Consider the following 24,879-nt stretch of genomic DNA (forward strand, 5'->3'; position numbering starts at 1 on the left):
CAATCTCATGGGACTCTTGGTTCTGGAGGGGCATCTTAGGCTTAAAGTACAAATTTATGGCATTTCATGCTGAAAGTTGGAAAACATGTTAAAAATGGTGATAGCATACAGTATAGTTCTAGGGAACTACAGAGAACTGCATAATGTGACTAACATTTTTAATTCAGTTCTTATAAAAATAAATTTCAAATTACAAACAACCAATGTCACCAATTTAGATATCAGTAGAAGACTACTGTTATATTGATTTCTTCTGAGTAAAAATTATATGAAACTTGGAACAAGCAAGCAAAAACCAAGAGACAAACAATTTTAAGTTCAGCTGCTGTCTGCCATTCCATTTGAAACAAAAGTAGATGAATCTTAAGTTTAATTGTACCATGCTGGATATGGTAGGTACACTTTTCCAAATAAACTATATTTTAGAAAATTAAATCAAGTTAAATAATGTCATGTTTTTATCTAAATGGAATTTGTCCTACAGCTAAAAATTCTGTACATACCTCAAATATCTTTAAACTTCTACTCTACTCCCTAAAAAAGAAAAATTGTTTTCAGTTTACACTGCCTTCAAAATTTCTAGAAATTTTATCTCTAACATGTGAACTTAACTTCCATGTCTTTAAATCTATTTACAAAAGCAAAAATCAGAAGCTAAATAGTACAGACATAGAAAGACTTAATTAGCAATCTTAGAAAATCTCAAAGCTGTTTAGACAGAGGTAGTTCACTGACACTTTTCCTCTGCAGAAAAACAAAATTTATTATGATTACATTAAAATATTTTCAGCCAGGCATGGTGGCTCACGCCTGTAACCCCAGCACTTTGGGAGGCCAAGATAGGCAGATCACCTGAGGCTGAAAGTTTGAGACCAGCCTGACCAACATGGAGAAACCTATCTCTATTAAAAATACAAAATTAGCTGGGCATGGTGGCGAATGCCTGTAATCCCAGCTACTCGGCAGGCTGAGGCAGAATTGCTTGAACCCAGGAGGCCGAGGTTGTGGTGAACCAAGATCTTGCCACTGCACTCCAGCCTGGGTGACAACAGCGAAACTCCGTTTCAAAATAATAATTAACAAATATTTTAATCTAGGAAATAGCCAGAACCATAAAAGAAGAATTTTTGTGATTTCCATTAAAAAGATTACATAGATTAACTTATTTTTGTCCTTAAGCCTATGTGGTCACTATTAACTCAAAATATAAGATACATGATAGAATGGGCCTCAAAGTATCCATATTTCCTACAAATGTACATCCAACTCTGGTCTTGCACCGATAACCTGCAATAACCACAGGCCAGAGAGTAGAAAGCTGAGAATTACTAAACTCTTTCTCAACAATCATTAAGAATCAAAATTCTAATGAACTTTGAGTAAGCAGTTTAATGATTTCAAAATGAACACAGCATGAACAAAACAACTTTCAGTAACCCCTCATTTTTTCAACATCATCCAAAAGCCAGGTGTTACACATGAGTGGATTCTCCAGCTAACTGAAGGTTACCCCTGTGTGAGCATCAAAATTGTTTTCCATTCTACTGAATATAATTTTAAGTTTTTGATTATGCTGAGTTACTGGTTTGAATATCAACTGGTGTTCTGCAATATAGTGATAACTGTTCCAGGCTCTCAAGGTATTCTGCATCTGCCTTTTTTTTTTTTTAACCAGATTGTCAGTTCTTATCTTGAAAGCATATCTTCTTTCTCCCCGAAATTTTCTATTTTTAATCTGAGGAAGAAGCAAATAATTAGAAAACCATAGAAAACAGAATGGGCAAAGAATGTGAAATGCTGTCCTGAAATGAAAATGTGTAAGATTTAGTGTACCAACTTTTATGGCAGCAATCTCAGCTGTTCAGGGCTGACTTTGCTTAGTCCCTGTTCTGAATTGTTTTGGGGAAGAAAATGAGACACACACATGGAGGGAAGAGAGGAAAATCAAGGTTAGGAAAGAATATTTTTGAAACATGTAGGCCTGAATTCAAATCTTGGTTTTACTGCATACTAGTTGTGTGACCTGGAGGATGTTATCTGTCTCTAAGCCTTGGTTTCTTCATCAGGAACACATACTCTGCAAGGCTGATGAAAGAATTAAGAGATCTATGGAAATTGCCTGGACACAATTCACTCACTAAGACATTCCAATATTGCTAATCTAATTATGCAAGGATAAGCTCTAAACTGTAAACACTTTTAAAATGGAGTTAATCTGACTTTAAAAGCAACACTGTCACCCTTTACAAACATTGCAAAATCCAAACTTAACTTTTAAATAACGCTTTTCTACCTCACCCTATTAAACATCCTGGGGAGTGGGAATTAACCTATCCAAAAGTAAAATTTATTTCAGCTCTGAAAATAAAACATACACAATTTCATTTCCAGCAGAATCACATATTAACAGCATTTAGCAAGAATTCTCTAAATAGCTGTCTGAATTCTGTATTCAAATATTTGCTATTTCAGTATTTTAAGGCAGAGATCTTTCAAAAGTTTATTTTTGAATTAGCTCCTTACTCAATATTGCTAATATCATTTGAAAAAGTGACCATAAATCATCCATAAATATACATAGTTCTGTCAGTTAACACTCTCCAAGAGTCTGATGTTTAACCTTAAAGTTAGCAGCCTTATTTAAAACACTGCATAACCCTGATACAAGGATGCAAAGTATGAAAAACAGCTACACTGAATATATAACATATATAAGGGGCACTGCAGCCACAAATGCTACAGTGTATTGTTTATAAAATTTATTTTTTAGATTCTCTCTGATCTAAATCCGACCAAGAATAACAAACTAAATGTTTTACTATTCACATGCTATTGCCAAAACTTAAAACTCAATTCACTGGTGAACAAAAGGCTGTGAGGAAAGAAATCAATATAAGTAAATTACATAAACTCTCAGTCAGGTACTTTATGTATATGATGTCACAAAATCTTCCAATCTACTGAAGCAGGCATTACATGAAATGTTAAAAATGTAGCCAGTGAGGCTGGGATGATTAAAGCTTCTTACCCAAAATCAGATTTCTCTAATTCCAAGGTTCATGCTTTCCTTTCTCAAAATATTAATAAACAAATCAAAACAATAAAACATAAAAATAAATAATGACCTAATGAAATGGTAGTCTTTCAAGACTACCAAGGTAGTAATACAAGTATAAAGAGTAAGATAAAGAAAACTGTGGGTGGTTGACCCCATTTGCTTAATAAAAGTCAAAACTTATATATGAATATGTAAACACTTTTCTGGACAGAATCACCAAAATGAAAAAAGTTAACTTTACCTTTTATTCCAAATGAGTACCCTCACCACACACACTTTTTTTTTTTTTTTTTTTTTTGGATATGAAGTCTCACTCTGTTGCCCACGCTGGAGTGCAGTGGTGCAATCTCGGCTCACTGCAACCTCTGCCTCCCAGGTTCAAGTGATTCTCCTGCCTCAGCCTCCTGAGTAGCTGAGATTACAGGCGCATACCCCCACGGCCAGCTAATTTTTTTTTTTTTTAAACTAGAGAAGGAGTTTCATGTTGGCCAGGACGGTCTCGATCTCTTGACCTTGTGATCCACCTGCCATCATGACTTTATATGTACATCATTTATGAAGTACTGTATGATGTTCTGATATATGTAAACAATGTGGAGTGATTAAATCAAACTAATACATCTATCACCTTTCTTATCTTTTTTGTAGTAGCAGCTGCTGGTACAGGAAAGTAACTGAAATAATACCATTAGACATTTAAGTTGCCTAAGAATAAATACATTTTTTCAAGTAAATCACACTGTTAAAATATTACTAAGACAAGCCTGTCTGGGCAACATGGTGAAATCTTGTCTCTACAAAAACAAACAAAAGTAAAAAACAAAACAAAACAAAACAAAAAGTACAAAAAAAAATGGCTGGGCATGGTGGTGCATGCATGCAGCCCAGCTACTCCAGAAGCTGAGGTGGGAGGATCACTTGAGCCCAGGAGGTCAAGGTCACAGTGAGCTGTGATTGCAATACTGCACTTCAGGTTGGGTGATAGAGCAAGACTCTATCTCAAAAAGGAAAAAAAAAATCCCAACTAGGTACAAAATACTGCAAATAAATATTTAAAACATGATTTGGTAATTCAATAAATACTTGTACTAATTGGTATCTGCTCAGACCACAATGCTAGGCAACATGGGATTAGAAGGTAAGCAAAACAGTCCCTACCCCTGAAGTTCTTACAGTATTTGGGGGGTGGGGGATGCGTATGATGCGATGAAGGAGACAATCCATATAACTGCAAAATGGTATCAGAGATTATATCAATGATCTGATATAGACTGGTGAGTCCAATCAAACCTTCTAATGAACTAACACTTAAACTTTAAAAAAAAGATACAGAGTCTCACTATGTTGCCCAGGCTGGCATCGATCTCCTGGCCTCAAGTAATTCTCCCACCTCAGCCTCTCAAGTAGCTGGGACTAGAATAGAGGTTTGCACCACCACACCTAACTCCTAAATCAATTACTGAAGACTGAAAAGCCAGTCAAAGAAAAGTCAAGGCAGTTTGGGACAGTGGCTAGGTGAAGCTTCCCAAGTTTGTCACTGGGTTTGAATCTAGAATCTACTACTTAATATGTGTATGAATTTGATCACATTATTAATCTGAGTCTCAGTATCTTCTTTTTTTTTTTTTGAGACAGAGTTTCCCTCTGTTGCCCAGGCTGGAGTGCAGTGTCAAGATCTTGGTTTGCTGCAATTTCCGCCTCACAGATTCATGCGTTCCTCCCACCTCAGCTTCCTGAGTAGCTGGGACTACAGGCGTACACTACCACGTCCAGCTATTTTTTGTATTTTTAGTAGAGACTAGGTTTCACTATTTTGGCCAGGCTCATCTTCAACTCCTGACCTCAAGTGACCACCAGCCTTGGCCTCCCAAAGTGTTAGAATTAGCGGCATTAATCACCATGCCTAGCCAGGATCTTCATTTTTTTAAAAAAGGATAATAATAATGCTTTTAGCATGAAGTTGTATGACCTTTTCAAAAAATATAATGCATCATGCCTGCAATAAATATCAGCCATTATGTCACTGTCATTAGCCGCATTTGCAAAAGCCCAGAAAGGGGGAGAAAGAGCTAGTGATATTTGAGGGTAGGAGAAGAGACAATACAAACTGGCTGAAATACAATGAAAAAAGGAGAAGAGGTAGGGGAGAGCACATCCTGAAAGCTGTATTAGCTGTGCTAATTCAGTAGTCACTAGCTACATATGGCTATTAAGCACTTGAAATGTGGCTACTTCAAACTGAAAGATATGCTCTAAGTGTAAAATACACAACGTATTTCAAAGACTTAGTATTTTAAAATGCAAAATATTTTAGTCTTTTATATAAATTACACCTTAAAATATTTTAGATATAATGTGTTAAATAACGCATATTAAAATTACAATAGCCAAAAGGTAGAAGCAACCCAACTGACCATGAACATATGAATGGATTAAAAAAATACACACATAATTTAATATTATTCAGTCTTACAAAGTAAATTCTGGCTGGGTGCGGTGGCTCACACCTGCATAATCCTAGCACTTTGAGAAGCCAAGGCGGGCAGACTGCTTGAGCTCAGGAGTTCGAGACCAACATGGGCAACATGGTTAAACCCTGACTCTAAAAAACACAAAAGTAGACAGGCGTGGTGACATGAGCTTGTAGTCCCAGCTACTTGGGGGGCTAAAGCAGGAGGATTATTTAAACTTTAGGAGGTGGAGGCTGCAGTGAGCCATGATTGTGCCACTGTACTCCAGCCTGGGTGACAAAGTGAGAATTTGTCTCCAAAAAAAAGTAAATTCTGACACATGCTACAACATAAATGAACCTTGTGGACATCACACTAAGGGAAATAAATCAATCACAAAAGGCCAAACACTGTCTTACTCCACTTACATGAAATTCCTACAGTAGTCAGTCAAATTCAGAGACAGAAAAGTGTAGAATGGTGGTTGCTAGAGGCAAGGAAATGAGGAAATAGAAAGGGACGGTGATAACAGCTGCATAACAATGTGAATGTATTTAATGACATGGAACTGAACACTTAAAAACGGTTAACATGATAAATTTTGTTATGTGTGAATAACCACCATCAAAAAATTATTTCAGTCCTTCCTTTTTATTAAACTGGCTAATAAGAAAATTACATATTTGGCTCATACTGCTTTTTGTTTTTTTAAAAGACCAAGTCTCACTTTGTCACCATGGCTAGAGTGCAGTAGTGCAATCACAGCTCACTGCAACCTCAAAACTCCTGGGCTCAACCTTGCTGGACTAGCTGGGACTACAGGTGTGTGCCACCACACCTGGCTAAATTTTTATTTTTTTGTAGGCAGGGTTTCTGTGTTTCCCAGGCTGGTCTTGAACTCCAGGAGGTGGAGGCTGCAGTGAGCTAGGATCGCTGAGCCATGATGCTCAAGCAATTCTGTCACCTTGGCCCTCCAAAGTGTTGGGACTGCAAGCGTGAACCGCTAAGCCTGGCTCACACTGTATAAAAAATAAGTCATAGTAAAAATTTCCAATGAGAACTGTTTTGATGAACCAGATCTAATAACAGGAAGCCCTAATACTAGGGTAAGCAAACTTTCTGTTACGGGCTAGACAGTAAGTATTTTTGGCTCTACCAGCCACATGGTCTGTTCTGAAAGGAGCTTTAGACAATACATAAGCAAATGGGCACGATGGATTTGGAATACCACAGTTTGCTGACCCCTGCCCTAAGGCACCCATTTAAACAATGACTCATAAATTTTGTGAGCCAGGTTAATAACGGTATCTTGAAATCTGCCAAAATGAGAATATTTACATCACGGATATCCAGCAAACACTACAAATCAGTGTTTTTCCTGAACAACTGGTTGGTAAACCAGCATTTACCAGCGAACCACTCACCATGTAATGAATTAACTTCTCTTCTATACATCTATAATAGTATTTATTATGAACCACCTTTGAGAGAAATGGATAGCTATTCAAATCACTTTCTGTGCTCTGTGGTTCAGATGACAGTCTCCAGCTAAGAAAGGTGGTTCTACAAGGATAATGTTCCAGGGAGAGAAACAAGAGTGAACACCATGAAGTAGTCAAGAGTTGTCCTTCAGAGTGGTGACCTAGGGAAGAACAGCTTAAGAGGAAGCTTCCACAAGAGGGCTGGAAGCTGTAAGATTATGTACATACTACACTTAGTAAAGCTTCAACAATTAGTAGTTGTTACTGAACATATTATTGTACATAATGGACTAGATTCATCTGCAGACAATTTATTATCTCCTAGGCTCTGGTAATACAATGGTGAACAATCACAGCCCCTCTCTAAAGAGAATGAATCACATAAATACACAATTTTAAGTTGTGATGAACTCTTACTAAACACAGGCTGCTGTGAGAAATGCAACGGGGGATCCCAATCTAATATGGACAATCAGAAGCAGGTGTTGCCTGGAGAAAATGACCTTTGCATTGAGATTTAAAGATGGAAGAGGAATGGACAAAGAGTGTTCTTGCATTCTAGGTGGCAAGAATAAATTGTACAAAAGTCCTTGGGCAGGAAAAAAATGATGCATTAACAGGTCAAGTTAGCCAAGCAAGCAAAGAAAGCAGGCATCCAGAGAATGGTGAGGGCAGAGAACTGTATTACACAGAGCCTCACTAACCCACCATATATTCTGAGACCAATAGGGAGCCATTAGCTTTACACAGAGGATGCCATGCTCTGACTAACATTTTTCAGAGATCACTCTTGGAATGGCTGGTGGGAGAGTTATAGAAAAGTTAGGCGACTGACCAGTAGGCTATTGCAGTTTCTAGGCAAGAGGTAATGGCAACTTAGTGGACTTACTACACAATATTTTAAGTACACTTAATCTATTAAATACGCCACCAAAGAAATTTTTGCACTCAGGACACCATTTTACAACTTCTGAACTCCAAAGAGTTTTTTTAATTTAGGTTACAGCTGTTAATATTTATAATATTAGAAATTAAAACAAAATAATCTTTAAAAATAAATTCATTTAAAAATAATACATTGTATGTTAATATTAACACTCTTATGAAAAATAAATTTTCTCAGTGATAAGACTGGCATTATTTTACATTTTTAGAAATCACTTTAGTCTCATAATAGAAGACAGCTTTTCACACCTGTTGTGATATCCTACATCTTAAAACCTCTAGCCAAGTACACTGCTCATTTTTGGGAAAACAGAACTGAAAAATAAAAATAACATCTCAGAATTGCTATGAAAATAGTTTCATCTCATGGTCCCCTTAACAGGGTATTGGGGACCCTCCCCAAACCACACTGAGATCTACTGCTCAAATAATAAAAAGTACATCTGCCTAGCTGGTTTTCCAGTTTTTCCCAGAATGCTCCCAGCAAAAATAATAATGAAAAAGCAAAGTAATCACAGTAAGATACCATTTCAGAGTCAGTAGGATGGCTACAATTACAAAGACATTAATAAGTATTACTGAAATGCGGTAATTGGAATCCTCATCATTGCTCGTGGGAATGTAAAATGGTACAGACACCATGGAAAATAATTTGGGAGCTCCTCATAAAGTTCAACATAGAGCTTTGACCCAGCAATTTCCACTCTAGATCTACAACCAAGAAAATGAAAACGTATGTCCCCACAAAAACTTATACATGAGTGTTCAGAGGTATTAGTCATAATAGCTAGAAAGAAATCACCCAATGTCCACCACGGGACAGAGACATAAAATGTGGTATATACCCACACAATGGAATGTTATTCAGCAATAAAAAGGAACTACCTATACATGCTTCAACAGGAATGAACCTTGAAAACAGTATGCTAAGTGAAAGCCAATCACAAAACACCACATGATTCTACTTACAATGAATGTCCAGAACAAGCAAATCTATAGACAAAAAATAGATCAGTAGTTGTCTAAGCCTGGGGGACACAGGGAGAAATGAAGGGCAACTGCTAAAAGGGTACAGGGTTTCTTTTGAGGGTGATATATACGTTCTAAAATTGACTGCGCAGCCCTGTGAATGTATTACATCAATTACAGACTTTAAAATGGTGAATTGTATGTTATGCAAATTATACTTCTATTATGCTGTTTCTTAAAGAAAGCTAAGTAATCTCTGTTAATCAGAATCATTAAATAATGAGTTTTTCAGCTGTCCAGTATTAGAAATGATCTCAGAGACATTTTTTTCCTCAGATATCTTCCTACACTGATTCAATCCAACCTTCTGGATAAGAAAGACACTGTCCAGTAGAAATATAATACATGAGCCATAAGTAATTTTAAACTTTTAAGCAGCCATACTGAAAAAAAGTTTTTAATAAAAAGTCAAATTAATTTTGATAGTTTACTTAACTATCTGCAAAATACTATTTGAACACATAGAGTATATCAAAACTATTAAGATATTTAAGCTATTTTGTTCATACCAAAATTTCAAACGCTGGTGTAAATTTTACACTTAAGAACACATCTCAATTCAGTTTAAGCACTTAACAATCACATGTAGGTGATAGTATCAAAGTGGACAGTATAGTTCTGGAACTACACTATACAGCAGGTGTCCCCAAACTACGGCCAGTGGACCGCATGCGGCCCCCCGAGGCCATTTATCCGGCCCTCTGCCGCACTTCAGGAAGGGGCACCTCTTTCACTGGTGGTCAGTGAGAGGAGCACAGTATGTGGAGGCCCTCCAACGGTCTGAGGGACAGTGAACTGGCCCCCTGTGTAAAAAGTCTGGGGACGCCTGCTATACAGTATAATGTTAAATGATGTGTGTGATGGTAACCCTAAGGCAATTTCCCATAATCAAAGAAAGGCTCAATTTGACTCAACACATTTAAATTATGTCTAAGTACATTAATATTTTTCCAAACTGACAAAAGGCACTTTCTAAAACCAGAGTATATATTGCCTGAACATTTCAAGTAAATGTATTTTGAAATTTCTACACATAACCTAGCAGTCTATGAAATCTGAAAACAAGCTAATTAGAAGTTATACAGAAACTTCCCTCCATTCTCTGCGCTAATGTCGCACATATATAACTCTCCATTCTTCTAGACGTTATGTTGCTCATGGATGCTTGTAAATCCTCAAAGCTCTTTTCAATAGCTGATGATAAATAATTAACAAAAAACCAATCTCATACATAGGGACTTTGTGTCATTACACATTTACCCTTTTGTATCTATTTACTTAGATACAGGTTGAGCATCTCCAATCCAAAACTATGAAATCTGAAATGCTCCAAAATCTGGATTTATTAACACCATGACACCACGTGGAAAATCACACATGACATCTTTGCTTTCCTGATGATTAAATGTACAGTTTATTTCACTCATAAAAATTATTTAAAATACTGTATAAAATTATCTTCAGGCTCTGTGCATAAAGTGTACATGAAATAAAACTGAATTTCATGTTTACATTTAGGTGCCATCCCCAAGTTATCTATTACGTATATGCAAATATTCCAAAATCAAAAAAAAAAAAAAAGAAGAAGAAGAAAGAAAGAAAGAAAGAAAATCAAAAATCCCAAACACTTCTGGTCCCAAGCATTTCCTATAAGGGATACTCAACCTGTATCACGAAAATCCCTATTAATGAAAGCACCTTGGAATATACATAGTACAGTTTATATTCTAACTACCTGTAAGTAAAAATTTATGTTACTCAATTGATTCTGAGTGCTTCATGAATAATAAATTTCACTCTAAACTGAAAAGAGTTTAAGCTTTATTAATAACCTTCAACAAGTAACATTATTAAATACCAAATGTATATGGCACGAAAACATTAAGGCATCCTTTTTCTGCTTTTTGGTAGTAACCACCGGAAACCAATGGAAAAACAGGATAAATTACCACCTTACAACCTATTTTACAATTTATCCAAGAAGTTTAACACAATTTCATCTAATCAATTATTACAGCATGTTCCTATAAATACCATTTTAGTATAATGTGTTAAGGAATCTACATTATATAGAAATACTGAAAAAAATTGTAACTTATAGAAAATGTAATTTGCCTGATATAGAGCATAAGCCTTCAATAGTATCCTCTGGAGGTCTTCTGCTTACCCTCTGACCCTCCAAAATTAGGTGCAAATTTTCAAAACTAGTATTTCCCAATTTGTAACTGGACATTTTCAGTGGAATCTTAATGTCATTAAGCATTTTTTAATGACAAATTTTCATTTGTAGCAAATAGTTTCGATCTATCAAACCCTTTACAATTTTAAAGTATAAAATGGCTTATCTTTTTTTGTGCTTCAAGTAGATTTTACAATTAGGACATTTGAAAACTGTTTTTATTCTTCCACATTTTCCTGAATCTATTTCCCTTGCATATACAAGCTCAACTTGCCCTCAGGTTCTTTGGTGTGGTGGTAAGCATCAATTTTTATCACATTTTCTGCTTCAACATAAAACAAAGATCAAGAATTCAAAAATTAACTGCCAAGAGAAAAGTTTACTTCAGAAAGACTTTAGTTTTATCTATTAACAATTCACTTTAGGCCCTGTGCGGTGGCTCACGCCTGTAATCCCAATACTTTGGAAGGCCAAGGCGAGCAAATCATGAAGTCAGAGTTCACACCAGCCTGGCCAAGAGTCTCTACTAAAAACACAAAAATTAGCCAGGTATGGTGGCACACACCTGTAGTCCCAGCTACTCAGGAGGCTGAGGCAGGAGAATCACTTGAACCCATGAGGCGGAGGTTGCAATGAGCCAAGATCAGGACATTGCACTCCAGCCTGGGTGACAGAGTAAGACTCCATCTCAAAAAAATTGCTTTGGTTACAGCAAAATAAAAGCATTCACAGAATTTATAATTTTAATTTTACCATCACAAAATGCAAAACAAAATCCTCACAACTATAACATTATATATCGACTGAAAAGAATTTTTCTATTTATAAAATATTGACTATTTCTAATCTTTTGCAGTAAAATGCTGAAAGCAGCCAGGATGAAAAGAGACCCAAGAGCTTTAAAACTTAATATGGCTACACACCCACTAAAATAGCTAAAATTAAAGAGACTGACAATATCAAAATGCTAGCAGGGATATGGAGCAACAGGAACTCTCATATGTCTTCATTGATGGGATAGTAAAATGATACAAGCATTTTTTAGTATATGTGCAGCTGAAGCCAGCTCTACAGAAGCTTTTTTTTTTTTTTAAGATGGAGTTTCACCCTGTTGCCCACGCTGGGCCCGATCTCGGCTCACTGCAATCTCCACTTTCTAGGATGAAGCAATGATTCTCCTGCCTCAGCCTCCAGAGTAGCTGGGATTACAGGCACCCATCACCACGAGCAGCTAATTTTTGTATTTTTAGTAGAGACAGAATTTCACCATGTCACCCAAGGCTAGTCTCAAACTCCTGACCACAGGCAATCCACCCACCTGGGCCTTCCAAAGTGCTGGGATACAGGAATGAGCCACTGCGCCAGGCCCACAAGCATTTTTAAAAACAAAGTTTCTCAGAAAATTAAAACATACAATTGCCCTATGACCTACTCAAACCAAATCTAAGTATATAACTATAAAAGATAAAAGAGTAAGTCCACAAAAAACTTGTATAAGACTGTTCGTAGTAACTAACTGGAAACACCCCAGGTGACCCTCAACAGTGAATAGATTAATTATGGTATATACATACAGTGGAAAACTACATAGCAATAAAAAGGAACTACTGATATACGCAACAAACACGAAACTCAAACACATTATGCTGAGTGGGGGAAAAAAAAAATCTTACCCAGAAAAATACCCACAGTACTACGGACTCTGGAGCAGACGTCCCCAAACTACGGCATGCATGCGGCCCCCCGAGGCCATTTATCCGGCCCTCTGCCGCACTTCAGGAAGGGGCACCTCTTTCACTGGTGGTCAGTGAGAGGAGCACAGTATGTGGCGGCCCTCCACCGGCCTGAGGGACAGTGAACTGGCCCCCTGTGTAAAAAGTTTGGGGACGCCTGCTCTAGAGGATCCCACTTATAAGTTTTAAAACAGGCAACTCTCTAATTTACAGCACCAAAAAAAAAAAAAAGGCGAGGTGGTTGATGGAAGGTAAAGTTACTAAAATGACTGGGAAAAGGCAAGAAAAAACTTTCTAGTCAATTACAACGTTCTATATCTTGATGGGGGCTTGGGCTACACAGGTGTAGGCATTTGTGAAAACTCATGGAATTACAACCATATGCATTTCATTGCATATCAAAATTAGGTCAAAAACTAAAAAATGAAGTTGAATATGGGCAAATAAGTTCACATCGCTGAAGTGACACATACTGGTGTCATCTACTGATACATGCAACTTACTCTGAATTGCTCCCCCAAAATAAAATGGACTTATAACCAATTATAATACAGTAAAATGCTAATTGTAGATGATGGCCATATGTGTGTCCACTGCCCAATTCTTTCAACTTTCCTGTATGACTGAAAATTAAAAAAAAAAAAATTGTAAGGAAAATTTTCACAAGCATTGGGAGACAAAAAAAAAAAAAAAACGTGATAATTCAGTGGTTGCAAAAGTTTGTTATTTGATGTTACACAGCTCACTACCTCACAAAACACACTACCTTTGTAATTCGCTAAACCAATACCCCAATCACTTACTATCCCTGGGGAAACTTATAGGTACACTTCAGGAACTGTTATTTCCTATCACAAACTGTTCACATGGTTTGAGATCTTCAGCGATTAAGTCAATAATTATGGAAAATACGACATATTCAACAATACACTAAAATTATTTGTTAAATTCTACCAAGGTTCTTAATTAACAGCAAGATTTGTATTCCTGAACAAAGTTTAAGTAACATTCTCCATTAACTCCAATTTTCTTTTATTTGGTTGCAACCGCTAATATCTACATTGCTCTCGACCCTCTAAAATCAAACAAAAACCTACCCAATGATTGGCATCTAAGAGACGACAGATATACTAAAAGGGAAAGAGCAAGCCATCAATGAATGAAAGTCACTCACATTTCTCCTTAAGCCTAGTACTATTACTATTACTTAACATGGAGCTAAAAACGGTTTCTACGTCATAATTTTTTTTAAAAAAAAAAAAGATTGTAAGGTGGGAAAGATTTCAGGAGTTAAAATGCAGAGCTAAATGTACACGTATATCTCACCCCAAAACCTACCTTAACAAATAGGCAGGTAAAACAATGAGGAATCCCATCCACCCTCTTTTTAAATAATTCATTAAACAAAATCGCAGCTTGAGCTAAAGGGAACCCTCGCCCCCGCCCAGCCTACACCCCGCCCGGAGCCAGGCGGTGGGTCCCTTTCCTTTGTGAAGACTTGGAGGGGAGGCGACTGAGGGCGGGGAACTGGGGGAGGAGGCTGAGGGTCGACGGATGTTAGAGAAGGCAGGCTCCGAGAAAAGCAGCGTCTGCCTGTCCCACAAACAGGCCGCGCCGCCACGCCACAAACCACTGCGGTATCCCAAGGCGCAAACCCACGAACTTGGGGTGTGATCTAATTTGGGACGACGCCCGGGAGAAGGGCCGAGGGCACTTCGGAGGTCGACCCCTCTCCCACGCCCTTCCAAAAGGTCTCCAGGGGCGGGGGGCGGAGGTCCTGCCGCCACCCCCACCCCGGCCCGAGCCCCAGACGGCCTCACCTGCTGGACGGAGCTATTCTCGGGCACAGCAAATTCCTCCTTCTCCTTCGGGGTCTTCACGGTGACTTTCATAATTTTGGGCTCAGCAGACGCAGCGGCCGCGGAGGCGCCGGCACCTTCGGCTCCGGCGGCGCTATCCTGTGAGCCCGGAGGGCCGCCGCTTTCACCACTCTCAGCCATGGCGGCGGCGGCGGCGGCGGCGGTGACTCAGGCGAGCAGGAGGGAGCGGGTGAGCGAGGAGGAGCCGGCAGACGCCAGAGCCGGCAGGCCTGGGCAGCGAAGAATGCAGAGCACGCCGCCTCAGTAGCAACGCGCGCAGGGCCACCCTAACGGGTGTGGGGCCTCGGAACTCAGTGCAGGCTCCGGCGCAGGCCCGGGTCAGGCGCTGGGCAGCCGCGGTGTGTTCAGGCGTCGCTCGCTCACATCCACATCCGCAGCAGCCACCGCTTCCTCCTCCCTGCCCCTTCCCCCACGTCCCTCCACCGGCGCCGCGCGGAGCACGCCGGGTAACGCGCCTGGCAGCGTCGCCGAGTCATCCCCGTCTAGCGCGGCTTTGAGCTCAGCCTACGTGCCTTTTCCTTTCCTGCTCCATTGCCCAAAGTGTAGGCCAAGCCAGCGTGAAGGACTGAAACCAAAGTGGGGCGGGGTAGGTCAGTTCATTTTTTTTTTTTCCACTCTCTTCACCAAAAAGTAAATCACAGTTTGCAGTTAAGTACTGTAACGGCGCGCCGAGATGACGTCACGATTAGCGAAATTACTAGAAAGGGACCACTGGGCTCTGCGGCCGCTGATGCGCTTGCGCGCTCGCGGTCTAGGTAGTCTTCCTAGCTTTACCTAATGCCCGGCCGGCCCGTGCTCATCCTTCCGCGCCTTCACGGTCGCCTTGGCCTGCATTGCCTTTCTGCGTACTCTGCGTTCCCCAATGGGAGGAGGGTCTGGTGATAAAATAGCGGCGAGGTATTTTGTTATTTTAATACGTTTAGCGTTTGATATTTGGAGGGCTCGTCTTGCCTTATGCGGGGGAGTTGGGGTAAGTTAATGGCGGAAAGGCCCTCAGCACAACGAACGGAAAATGGAATAAACGCCCGCGACTGCCCTGCGCAATCCCGCGGAGTCATTGCTTCATGGCCAGAGCTTATTTACTGCCCTCAGATCAGCCTGGTTTGGTCAGACGATCGAACAGGCGACCTGTGTTGACAGTGGCCTGCTGCTGTCATGACAGCGGCCTCTGCTGCTGTCATGACAGCTGTGCGCGAGCGCCCCCAGATACTCTGTGAACTCGATTTCCTACAGTGTGTGGGGCCGAACAGGGTGTCCGAGGAGTGTCCACCCAACTGGGACAATTAAATATAGCTAAGGTGTTCACTTTATATTCTGTCAGATTAACTTACTGCTCTATTTCAGGCTTTAAGTGGCATTAAGGATAGTTCTAAAATTATTTTCAGTGTAATACAGATAGAACTAAGAAATAAATTATATCTGAGAATCCTAATTTGAAATGACGTCATTTGCTTTTAAAGATGACTTGCAAGGAATGTACAAGCCAGCACATTAACTATATTAATCAGTGTTGCACAATTTAAATCCTGACAGCCTACTGTGACCCAAATCCTCAAAGATACATTCTGCATTTCTACTTCTAAGCCGTCCAACCCTGTTCTGAGAATAAATACTGTTACATAAACACGACTTTTTAGCAGAGCTCTATGGAATCTGGATCTGAGAGAATTCTGAGGATATCAATTTCAATATAGACATCATTTGATATCACCTAAATTTCTGGCAGCGTGGCTCAATAACAAGACCTCCTCCTGAAGAAGGACTACTTGGTTATGTCTAGGTGTGAGGTAATCACTGCTTCTCAAGGTAGAAAGTGTCACAACTGGACAAGCAAGCATTTAGAATTTCTTCCATACATCTAAATGAAATTTTTCTTCAACTTCATTAGCTCCCCCATTACTTGTTATCCCCTGTCATGCTGCATCTTACCTGCACACTTTGCCTAGGCTGCCTTCCTGTACCTAGAATGACTTTCCTCTTGCCTTCACCTGTCTAACTTTTACTTATCTTATATCACATTCCCCAGGAAGACTTCACTCTCTACCATTTAGAGGTACGTTTTTCTCTTGATTCTCCAGTAAATACCGTGTGTGTGTGTGTGTGTGTGTGTGTGTGTGTGTGTATGTGTGTCTCCCTGCATTTATGGACTTTGCAATTACCTGTGTCTACATTATTGTCTAGAAACTTCAGATGTGTGTGACACCATAAGGTAATAAGATTTATCTGTAAGAAGATACTGTATATTTATTGATTGCTATGACACTTTTTAAGATGTAATCCTGACCTGTAAGAGACATTGGAGGTGAGGGGACTATGGTCTAAATCAGAGATTAGCAAACTGTCTGGGAGGACTAGATAGTAAATATTAGGTTGGTGGAAAAAAAAATTGCAAAAACCCCAATTATTTATGTAGCAATCTAAAATTTTAGGCTTTGTGGTCCACAGGATCTCAGTCTAAAATACTCTGTTCTGCCCTTATATCACAGAGGAACTGTAGACAATACATACATGAATAATCGTTGCTGTGTTTACTGAAAACTCTACTTGCAGAACAAAAACAGACATAGAATCTGATTTGGCCCACCGAAGAGAATTTACCAACCCCAAGTCTAGATGTTTATTTGTGGCATTTTCTTGCGAGTGGTTTTTGTTTGTTAAGCTGTCTGTCTGGAGAAAATTTTAAGAGCATATTTTGTCACAATTAATGTCCCAATACTGTATAATACGGTATTGAATTGAACATGCAAGAATAATAAGACTCAGTTTCTGCCGTCAAAAACTTAGAGTGATAGTTGAATGGTGGGGGTGAGGGATGGGAGAGAGATTGGCAGTGATGTGCTGGTAAATGACTAATCCTTCTGAAAATAAACTTTGATTTATAACATTTGCCAATTTCCTTGATGCAAATGCTTACCAACTTGAGATCACCTGCCTCACAAAACACCTGAAATTTTACCAGTAAGCCCTCACAAGCCAGTATGAGCCAGCTCCAACTGAAGAAGTTTCATTTTGAGAAAATATGTTTTTCAGAGTTCAAGTATATTGATAGGTTATTCACATGATAGAATAATTTTTTTTTGACAAAATGATTCAGTCAATTCAATCAATAAGAATTCATTGAGTATCCTCTGACAAACTTTAATCCTCTAGTCCTGTCCAGGAACATACCTTTAATATGAGGTAGTACATATGTAAGTGATATAAATAACATGCTTTATCTTGTTACTACCTTACAAAAAAATCTATCTTCAGTTTCCCACTCCCTAGAAAATAAAGCCAAAGCTGCTTAACTAGGTCTTCCACAGCTATTGGAAGTTCACTCCTGGTGTTCACTCCTGTTGCTCTCAATATATACACTCCATTCCAGTCAGATACCTTTATTACCGTACCGGGAAGCACTTGTACATTATACTTTTCTTACTTCTGAACATTCCTTCATGTCACTACACCCACCTCCTTGTACCCATTATTGTCACCTGCTCTCTAAAACTGTCCTTGAATATCCAAGCTACAGAATCATTTTATTTTTCTGACCTTCCGTCATAATTACCTGCACAATTCACTTGACCATTCATCACTTGTAGCACAGCTTCTATTACCTTAAACCGTTTCTCCTGCTACCAGTCTACTTTATACCCTCATTAGTTCTGGCCTATATTACAGCAATAACCTCCTACTGATGCCTCTGCCTTAATCTAAAGTCTCCATCCTGAACTCTATTTTCCAGTGATGCCATATGTTATCCTAGAACAAAGCTTTGATCATGACACCTGCTTGAAAATTTCTAGTCACTCTCACCAGGAGTAATGTCTAAACTTTGTGGCATGGTGTCCAGGGGCTTCTGTGACCCAAAGACCTTGTTCTTCACTCATATTGTATTCTCTACCAAACTGGTCAACAAGCTCTCCAAGCATGTCTCGCACTTTCCAGCTTCAACTGCAAGTAGAAATTCTTCCCCCTTATTTTGAGCCCATCATTTTACCCATCCTGCAAGACTCAAATGTGACATTCCCTAATAACCCTTTTTGGATCTGAAATAGTCTTTAAATCCCACATATTCCCATATAGCTTTATTACCTTTTTGATGTCAGTTACTAAATTCTGCCTTGTATCATACTTCTGTGCATATCTCCTTTATTAAAGGCCTTGAGAACATGGATCAAGTCTTAATCATCATTTATACCAGAGGTCCCCATCACCTGGGCCATAGACCAGTACCAGTCTGTGCCTGTTAGAAACTGAGTTACACAGCAGAAAGTGAGTGACAGGCGAGCAAGCATTACTGCCTGAGTTTTAACTTCTGTAACATCAGCAGCAACATTAGATTCTTATAGGAGGGTGATCCCTATTGTGAACCGTGCATGTGAGGGTCTAGGTTGCATGCTTCTTATGAGAATCTAATGCCTGATGATCTGAGAAAGAAGAGTTTCATCCCAAAACCATCTCCCCTTGACCCCCAGTCCATGGAAAAATTGACTTCCACAAAACCAGTCCCTGGTGCCAAAAAGGTTGGGGAACTGCTGGTCAAGGCAAAAGTAATTGTGGTTTTTGCATTGTTGGAATTTGTCATTTGATATTGAAATACATTCTTAAACAAATGTGGTTATGTTATACATCATTTTAATGTGCATTTCTTTATTTTTTTGCTAATGACTTACTGCTATTTATATTATTTTAGACTGTGGAAATAATGTTAGATATAAAACAAATTCAAGCAATTTTCTTATTTCAGTTCAAAATGGGTTGTAAAGCAGTGGAGACAACTCACAACATCAACAGCGTATTTGGCCCAGAAATTGCTAATGAAAACGTACAGTGTAGTAGTGGTTCAAGAAGTTTCGAAAAGTAGAGGAGAGCCTTGAAGATGTGGAGCATAGTGACTGGCCATTGGAAGTTGACAACAACCAATTAAGAGCAATCCTCGAAGCCAGTCCTCTTAACAACTACACGAGAAGTTGCCGAAGAACTCAACGTTGACCATTCTGCAGTCATTTGGCATTTGAAGCAAATTGGATAGGTGAAAAAGCTTGATAAGCGGGTGCCTCATGAACTAAGTGAATATTTAAAAAATCATCCTTTTGAAATGTCATTTTCTCTTAATCTATGCAACAACAGTGAACCGTTTCTCAATCAGATTGTGATGTGCCACAAAAAGTGGATTTTATATGATAACCAGTGACGACCAGCTCAGTGGTTGGACCAGGACGCTCCAAAGCACTTCCCAAAGCCGAACTTGCACCAGAAAAAGGTCATGGTCACTGCTTGGTGGTCTGCTGCGGGTCTGATCGACTACAACTTTCTGAATCCTGTGGAAACCCTTAATCTGAGAAGTATGCTCAGCAATTCGATGAGATGCACCAAAAACTGCAATGCCTGCAGCCAGCATTGGTCAACAGAAAGGGCCCAATTCTTCTCCATGACAGTGCCCAACGGCATGTTGCACAGCCAGTGCTTCAAAAGTTGAACGAATTGGGCTACGAAGTTTTGCCTCATCCTCCATATTCACCTGACCTCTCACCAACTGACTACCACTTCTTCAAGCATCTCAACAACTTTTTGGAGGGAAAATGCTTTCCAAGAGTTCGTCAAATTCCAAAGCATGGATTTTTATGCTACAGGAGTAAACAAACATTTCTTGTTGGCAAAAATGTGTTGATTGTAATGGTTCCTATTTTGATTAATAAGATGTGTTTGGGCCTAGTTATAATGATTTAAAGTTTACAGTCTAAAATCACAATTTCTTTTGCACCAAGCTAATACCACAGTGTCCAGTGTAATTTTTTGGCATGAGACCATTTATTGTTGAGCTGAATTGTTGAACTGTCATGTTTTCCACCAGAGAGGAAACTCCTAGAGGAAACTCCAGAGCAATAGATCATATTTTATACTCCTTTGTCTCCCAAAGTTTATAGTATAGTGACATAGATAGATGATTGATTAATTCAAAGAATGATAGATGCATACATACACGCTTTAGAAGTTACTTGCTTTACAATAGAAGTTCAGAGAAAGGAAACATTATTCATTCACTGCCTGGGACAGGGGAAGGTGGAAAAGTAAGAGGTTTCCCTTAAGGAATGGATATGATTTTTAAGTGTGTTGAGAGGAACAGTGTCTTGAAAAAGAGTTCATAATGGGAAATAGAAACTCTCCTAGAATACCGGTCTCAAAGTGGGTCCATAGTCTAGGAACAATTGGAACACTTCATAAATATCTCTAGGGCTACTTCAAAATCAAAGGGAATAAACTTCCAATTGTTTCAGAGCAAGAGGGCTGGAGAAGAGGTGGTGGTAAAGAGGGGTGTTTATTAATTTGCCAACTAAAACTTTAGACACTGGGTAGGAGGTGCAAATATTAGATTGCCGCAAAAGTAATTGTGGGTTTTGCCGTATTTTAATGACAAAACTGCAGTTTCTTTTGCGCCAAGCCAATGTATAGCCACTACAAACTTAGGAAAAAAGTTCCTATATAGGATCCCACATTTTTCTTGGTGCTGTGCCAAGCACTGCATAACACACAGAAGCAAAGAGGGGGCTGCAGCAACACAAGGTAAGGAGACATACCAGCCTCTGAAGAACACAGCTAGGGCTCTATTCGTTTTTTCACTTTTTATTTTGAAGTAATTATAGTAAGTTGCAAAAAGAACAGAGTCCTATGTACTCTTGCTTCTCCCAGTGGTGGCATTTGATATTGTTGCATAATATCAAAATTAGGAAATTGACTTGTTAACTAGACTACAGACGTTATTTGATTTTTGTCGTATTTTAACCTGCATTCATTTGCACATATGTGTGTATGCATGTAACTATGCAGTATTCCATGCATAAATGTGTGTAACCATCACTGCAGTCAAGATTCAGAATTTTTCTATCATCAGTCTATTTTTAATCCTTCCTATATTACAGGGTTTTTTGACCTTGATACTATTGACATTTGGGATCAGATAATTTTATGTTGTGGGGGAGCTTTTCTGTGCATTGTAGGATGTTTAGCAGAATCCCTACTCACTAGATGTCAGTAGCAGTCCCACCCTACCCCTGTCATGACAATCAAAAATGTCTCTAGACTGTGCCAGATGTCCCATGGGAGGCAAAATTGCCCCTGGCTGAAAACCACTGCTGTAGAGAGAGCTGGTGGGATCATCCCTACCATCTGCATCTTTCCTCTTATTTCCCCTCTTACAAAGTGGAGTAGCAAATGTTATCAAGTATCAAAGAATGATATTTCACTACAAAGTCTTTTTAATTCTGAGTCTATCGGAATACTCAAGATAAACTTCACTGTGAATTTTTCCCAGTAGATGGTGAGTATTCCCAGGATTCCATTATAAATTTAATCTCAGTTACTGCAATTCACCTGCTCATCTCTTATCAAGAGTCTGAAATTTACTCAGGTCTTATGAAAATGCCTGAAAATATTTGAAGACTATTCTTTTTTGACCTCTCTTACAAACAGGTTACTGCTGATTACCTAAGACAGACATAGTCCCTAAGGCAAGCAGAAGTGGTAAGACTGGTTCTCCTGGAAACATGAATAAAAGGATATATATTTTGATAAGTAGACTCAGGCTTGGTCTTTTCTTGTGTAAAACTCTAAGCTTAATGATTTCGGTGGACAAATTTTTTCAAAACATATTTGGAATGTGTTTCTTGAGTTAGGGGGTTAGCTTATGTGAAGAGTCTGCCATCATGTATAAACTAAGTAAATGAGCCATGGGGAAATTATAGGTGCTTATTGAGGACAGAGAAAAGAAGGTTAGAAATTTTCAACATCTGTAGTATTATCCCAATCATTAAAGAATTCCCCAGAGTGCTTCTGGGGGAAAAAAAAAACTTCTGGAAGCTGAGGGGTGTTTTAAAGAAAGTATTGTCTTCCCATCATTCATTGTATTTGAATAATTCTTACAGCCTTTGTTCCCATTTGAGAATAGTCAATGAGTTTAAAGGTCAAGGCAGAACCTGTAGCTTGTCTGAGTTGTTCTATAATCTGTCAAAGAATTGTGAAGGATCTGCGTCTCTACTTACAAGCTATCTATTTCATGAATACTAGCAGAAAACACAAGATTCCTACATGAGAAACAAAGATGTTTGTTACAGCAGTGTCAGTGGCCAGCATGTCAGCATTTTCTGGCATCATTTATCCAAGCCCTAATTTCCACAGGGTGATACAAAGAGTAGGTGACACCTGTACACAGTGGTTTGCATTATAGGAGAGGAAATCCAAACATGGGAAACACAAATCTTTTATAATGGGCAGTAAGCATGACTTCCCTTTGCTCTGTAAGAAGACTTTATCTTCTAAGACTGGTCACTATAGAAATATCCTTGAAAAAATAGTCCAGGCTGAGTTTGGTGGCTCATGCCTGTAATCCCAGCACTTTGGGCGGCTGAAGTGTGCAGATTGCTTGAGCTCAGGAGATCGAGACCAGACTGGGCAATGTGGCGAAATTCCATCTCTACAAAAAATGCAAAAGCCAGGTGTGGTGGTGCAAATCTGTTGTCTCAGCTACTCAGGAGGCTAATATGGGAGAATTGCTTGCACGCAGGAGATTGAAGCTGTAGTGAGCTGAGATTGTGTCACTGCACTCCAGCTTGGGCCACAGAGCAAGACTCTATCTCAAAAAAAAAAAAAAAAAAAAAAAGACAATTGTCCAGAAGAAAGACAATGTATTAGTTTGCTATTGTTGCTGGAACAAGTTACCTTGAACTTAGTAGCTTGAAACGACACCGATTTATTAACTTCTAGTTCTGGAGGTTAGGAGTCCAAAATTGATCTGAAAAGCCTAAAATCAAAGTCTGTGTTCCTTCTGGAAGTTGCAAGGGAGAATCAATTGCCTTTTCAGTTTCTAGAGGCTGCCCACATTTTTTGGTTTGTGGCCACATCACGCTAACCCCTACTTCATTATCATATCTCCTCTGACTCTCTGCCTCCCTCTTTCCTTCATAAGGATCTTTGTGATGATGTTGGGCCCACTCAAGTAAGTAATCCAGGATTCTCTCTTCATCTTAATATTCTTAATTACATCCTGCAGAGTCACTTTTGCATGTAAGGTAACATATTTTATTTTTTTAAATTTATTTTATTTTATTGTGTGTGTGTGTGTGTGGTTAATGTGTACATTACTGGGCACTATTCTTTAGAATATTAAGAGGTGGTTTTTTTTTTTTTTTTTTTTTTTTAAAGAAAGAGAGGGAGAGAGAACAAAAGTCTTGCTCTATTGCCCAGGCTGGAATGCAATCTAAAAATAGGTATTAAAAACCTCTTTTATGCTGATAATTGTGCTTAACAGTGGAGACAGGAAGGAATAAGGGAAGAAAATAACAACAGCCAACCAATATTTCATTTAAGTCTGTGAAATGCTATGCAAATGCTGAAGAGTGATTTACTTCCAATTATGTGGTCACTTTCAAAATAGGTGTAATATAATACTGAGAAAAATGTATGATCTGTGGACCTGGGGTGAATAATTCTATAAATATTCACTGAGTTTACTTGTTCCAGCTGAGTTAAAATCATAGATGTCCCTGTTAATTTTCTATCTCGTTGATCCGTCGAATATCAACAATGTGGTGTCAAAGTCTCCCGCTATTATTGTGCGGGAGTCCAGGTCTCTTTATAAGTCATTAAGAACTTATTTTATGTATCTGGGTGCTCCTATATTGGGTGCATATACATTTATGATCATTGACTCCTGTTGTTGCGTTGATCCTTTTACCATTGTGTAATATCTTTGTTTCTTTTAGTCTTTGTTACTATTAAAGTCTATTTTGTCAGAAACGAAAGTTATAACTCCTGTTTTCCTTTTTTTTCTTTCTTTTTTTTTTCCCCCTCTCCATTTGATCGTTAAGTCTTCCACCAACCCTTTGTTTTGAGTCTGTGTGTCCTTGCTTATGAGATGGATCTGGATACAGCGAACCAATGGGTTTTGACTCTTTATTCGGTTTGCCTGTCTGTGTCTTTGATTGGGGCATTTAATCCATTTAAATTTAGGATTAATATTGATATTTGTGAGTTTAATATTGTCATTTAATGCTAGCTGGCCATTTTGCCCATTAATTGATACAGATTCTTCATTATGGAGATAGTCTTTACCTTTTGGTAAGTTTTTGGGATGACTGATACTG

General features: G+C 38.9%; 1 protein-coding gene and 1 long non-coding RNA gene across 4 annotated transcripts in view; one reads left to right on the top strand and one right to left on the bottom strand.

Moving 5' to 3' along the window:
- The window catches only part of UBQLN1 (ubiquilin 1), a 47,027-nt gene extending 31,834 nt beyond the window's left edge, over window positions 1–15,193 (bottom strand). Inside the window, exon 1 of one of the 2 annotated variants that reach the window (XM_039474792.2) lies at window positions 14,696–15,193. In XM_039474792.2, the coding sequence (XP_039330726.1) occupies window positions 14,696–14,875 (180 nt within the window). In that variant the 5' untranslated portion in view covers window positions 14,876–15,193. The remainder of the gene's footprint in view (window positions 1–14,695) is intronic. The other variant, XM_039474791.2, reaches the window with a different exon arrangement.
- Window positions 15,194–15,360: 167 nt separating this feature from the next.
- LOC120366343 (uncharacterized) lies at window positions 15,361–24,537 on the top strand. Of its 2 annotated transcripts, none has more exons than XR_012516687.1 (3): window positions 15,361–15,652; window positions 16,289–16,808; window positions 19,488–24,537. It is a non-coding gene; the product is annotated as an uncharacterized LOC120366343 (long non-coding RNA). The 2 variants fall into 2 exon arrangements; XR_005581043.2 differs by having other exon boundaries at window positions 15,373–15,652; window positions 16,782–16,808.
- The last annotated feature ends 342 nt before the right edge of the window (window positions 24,538–24,879 follow it).

Source organism: Saimiri boliviensis, chromosome 2 (assembly GCF_048565385.1).
Source record: "Saimiri boliviensis isolate mSaiBol1 chromosome 2, mSaiBol1.pri, whole genome shotgun sequence".
In the NCBI taxonomy this organism is placed as follows: Eukaryota; Metazoa; Chordata; class Mammalia; order Primates; family Cebidae; genus Saimiri; species Saimiri boliviensis.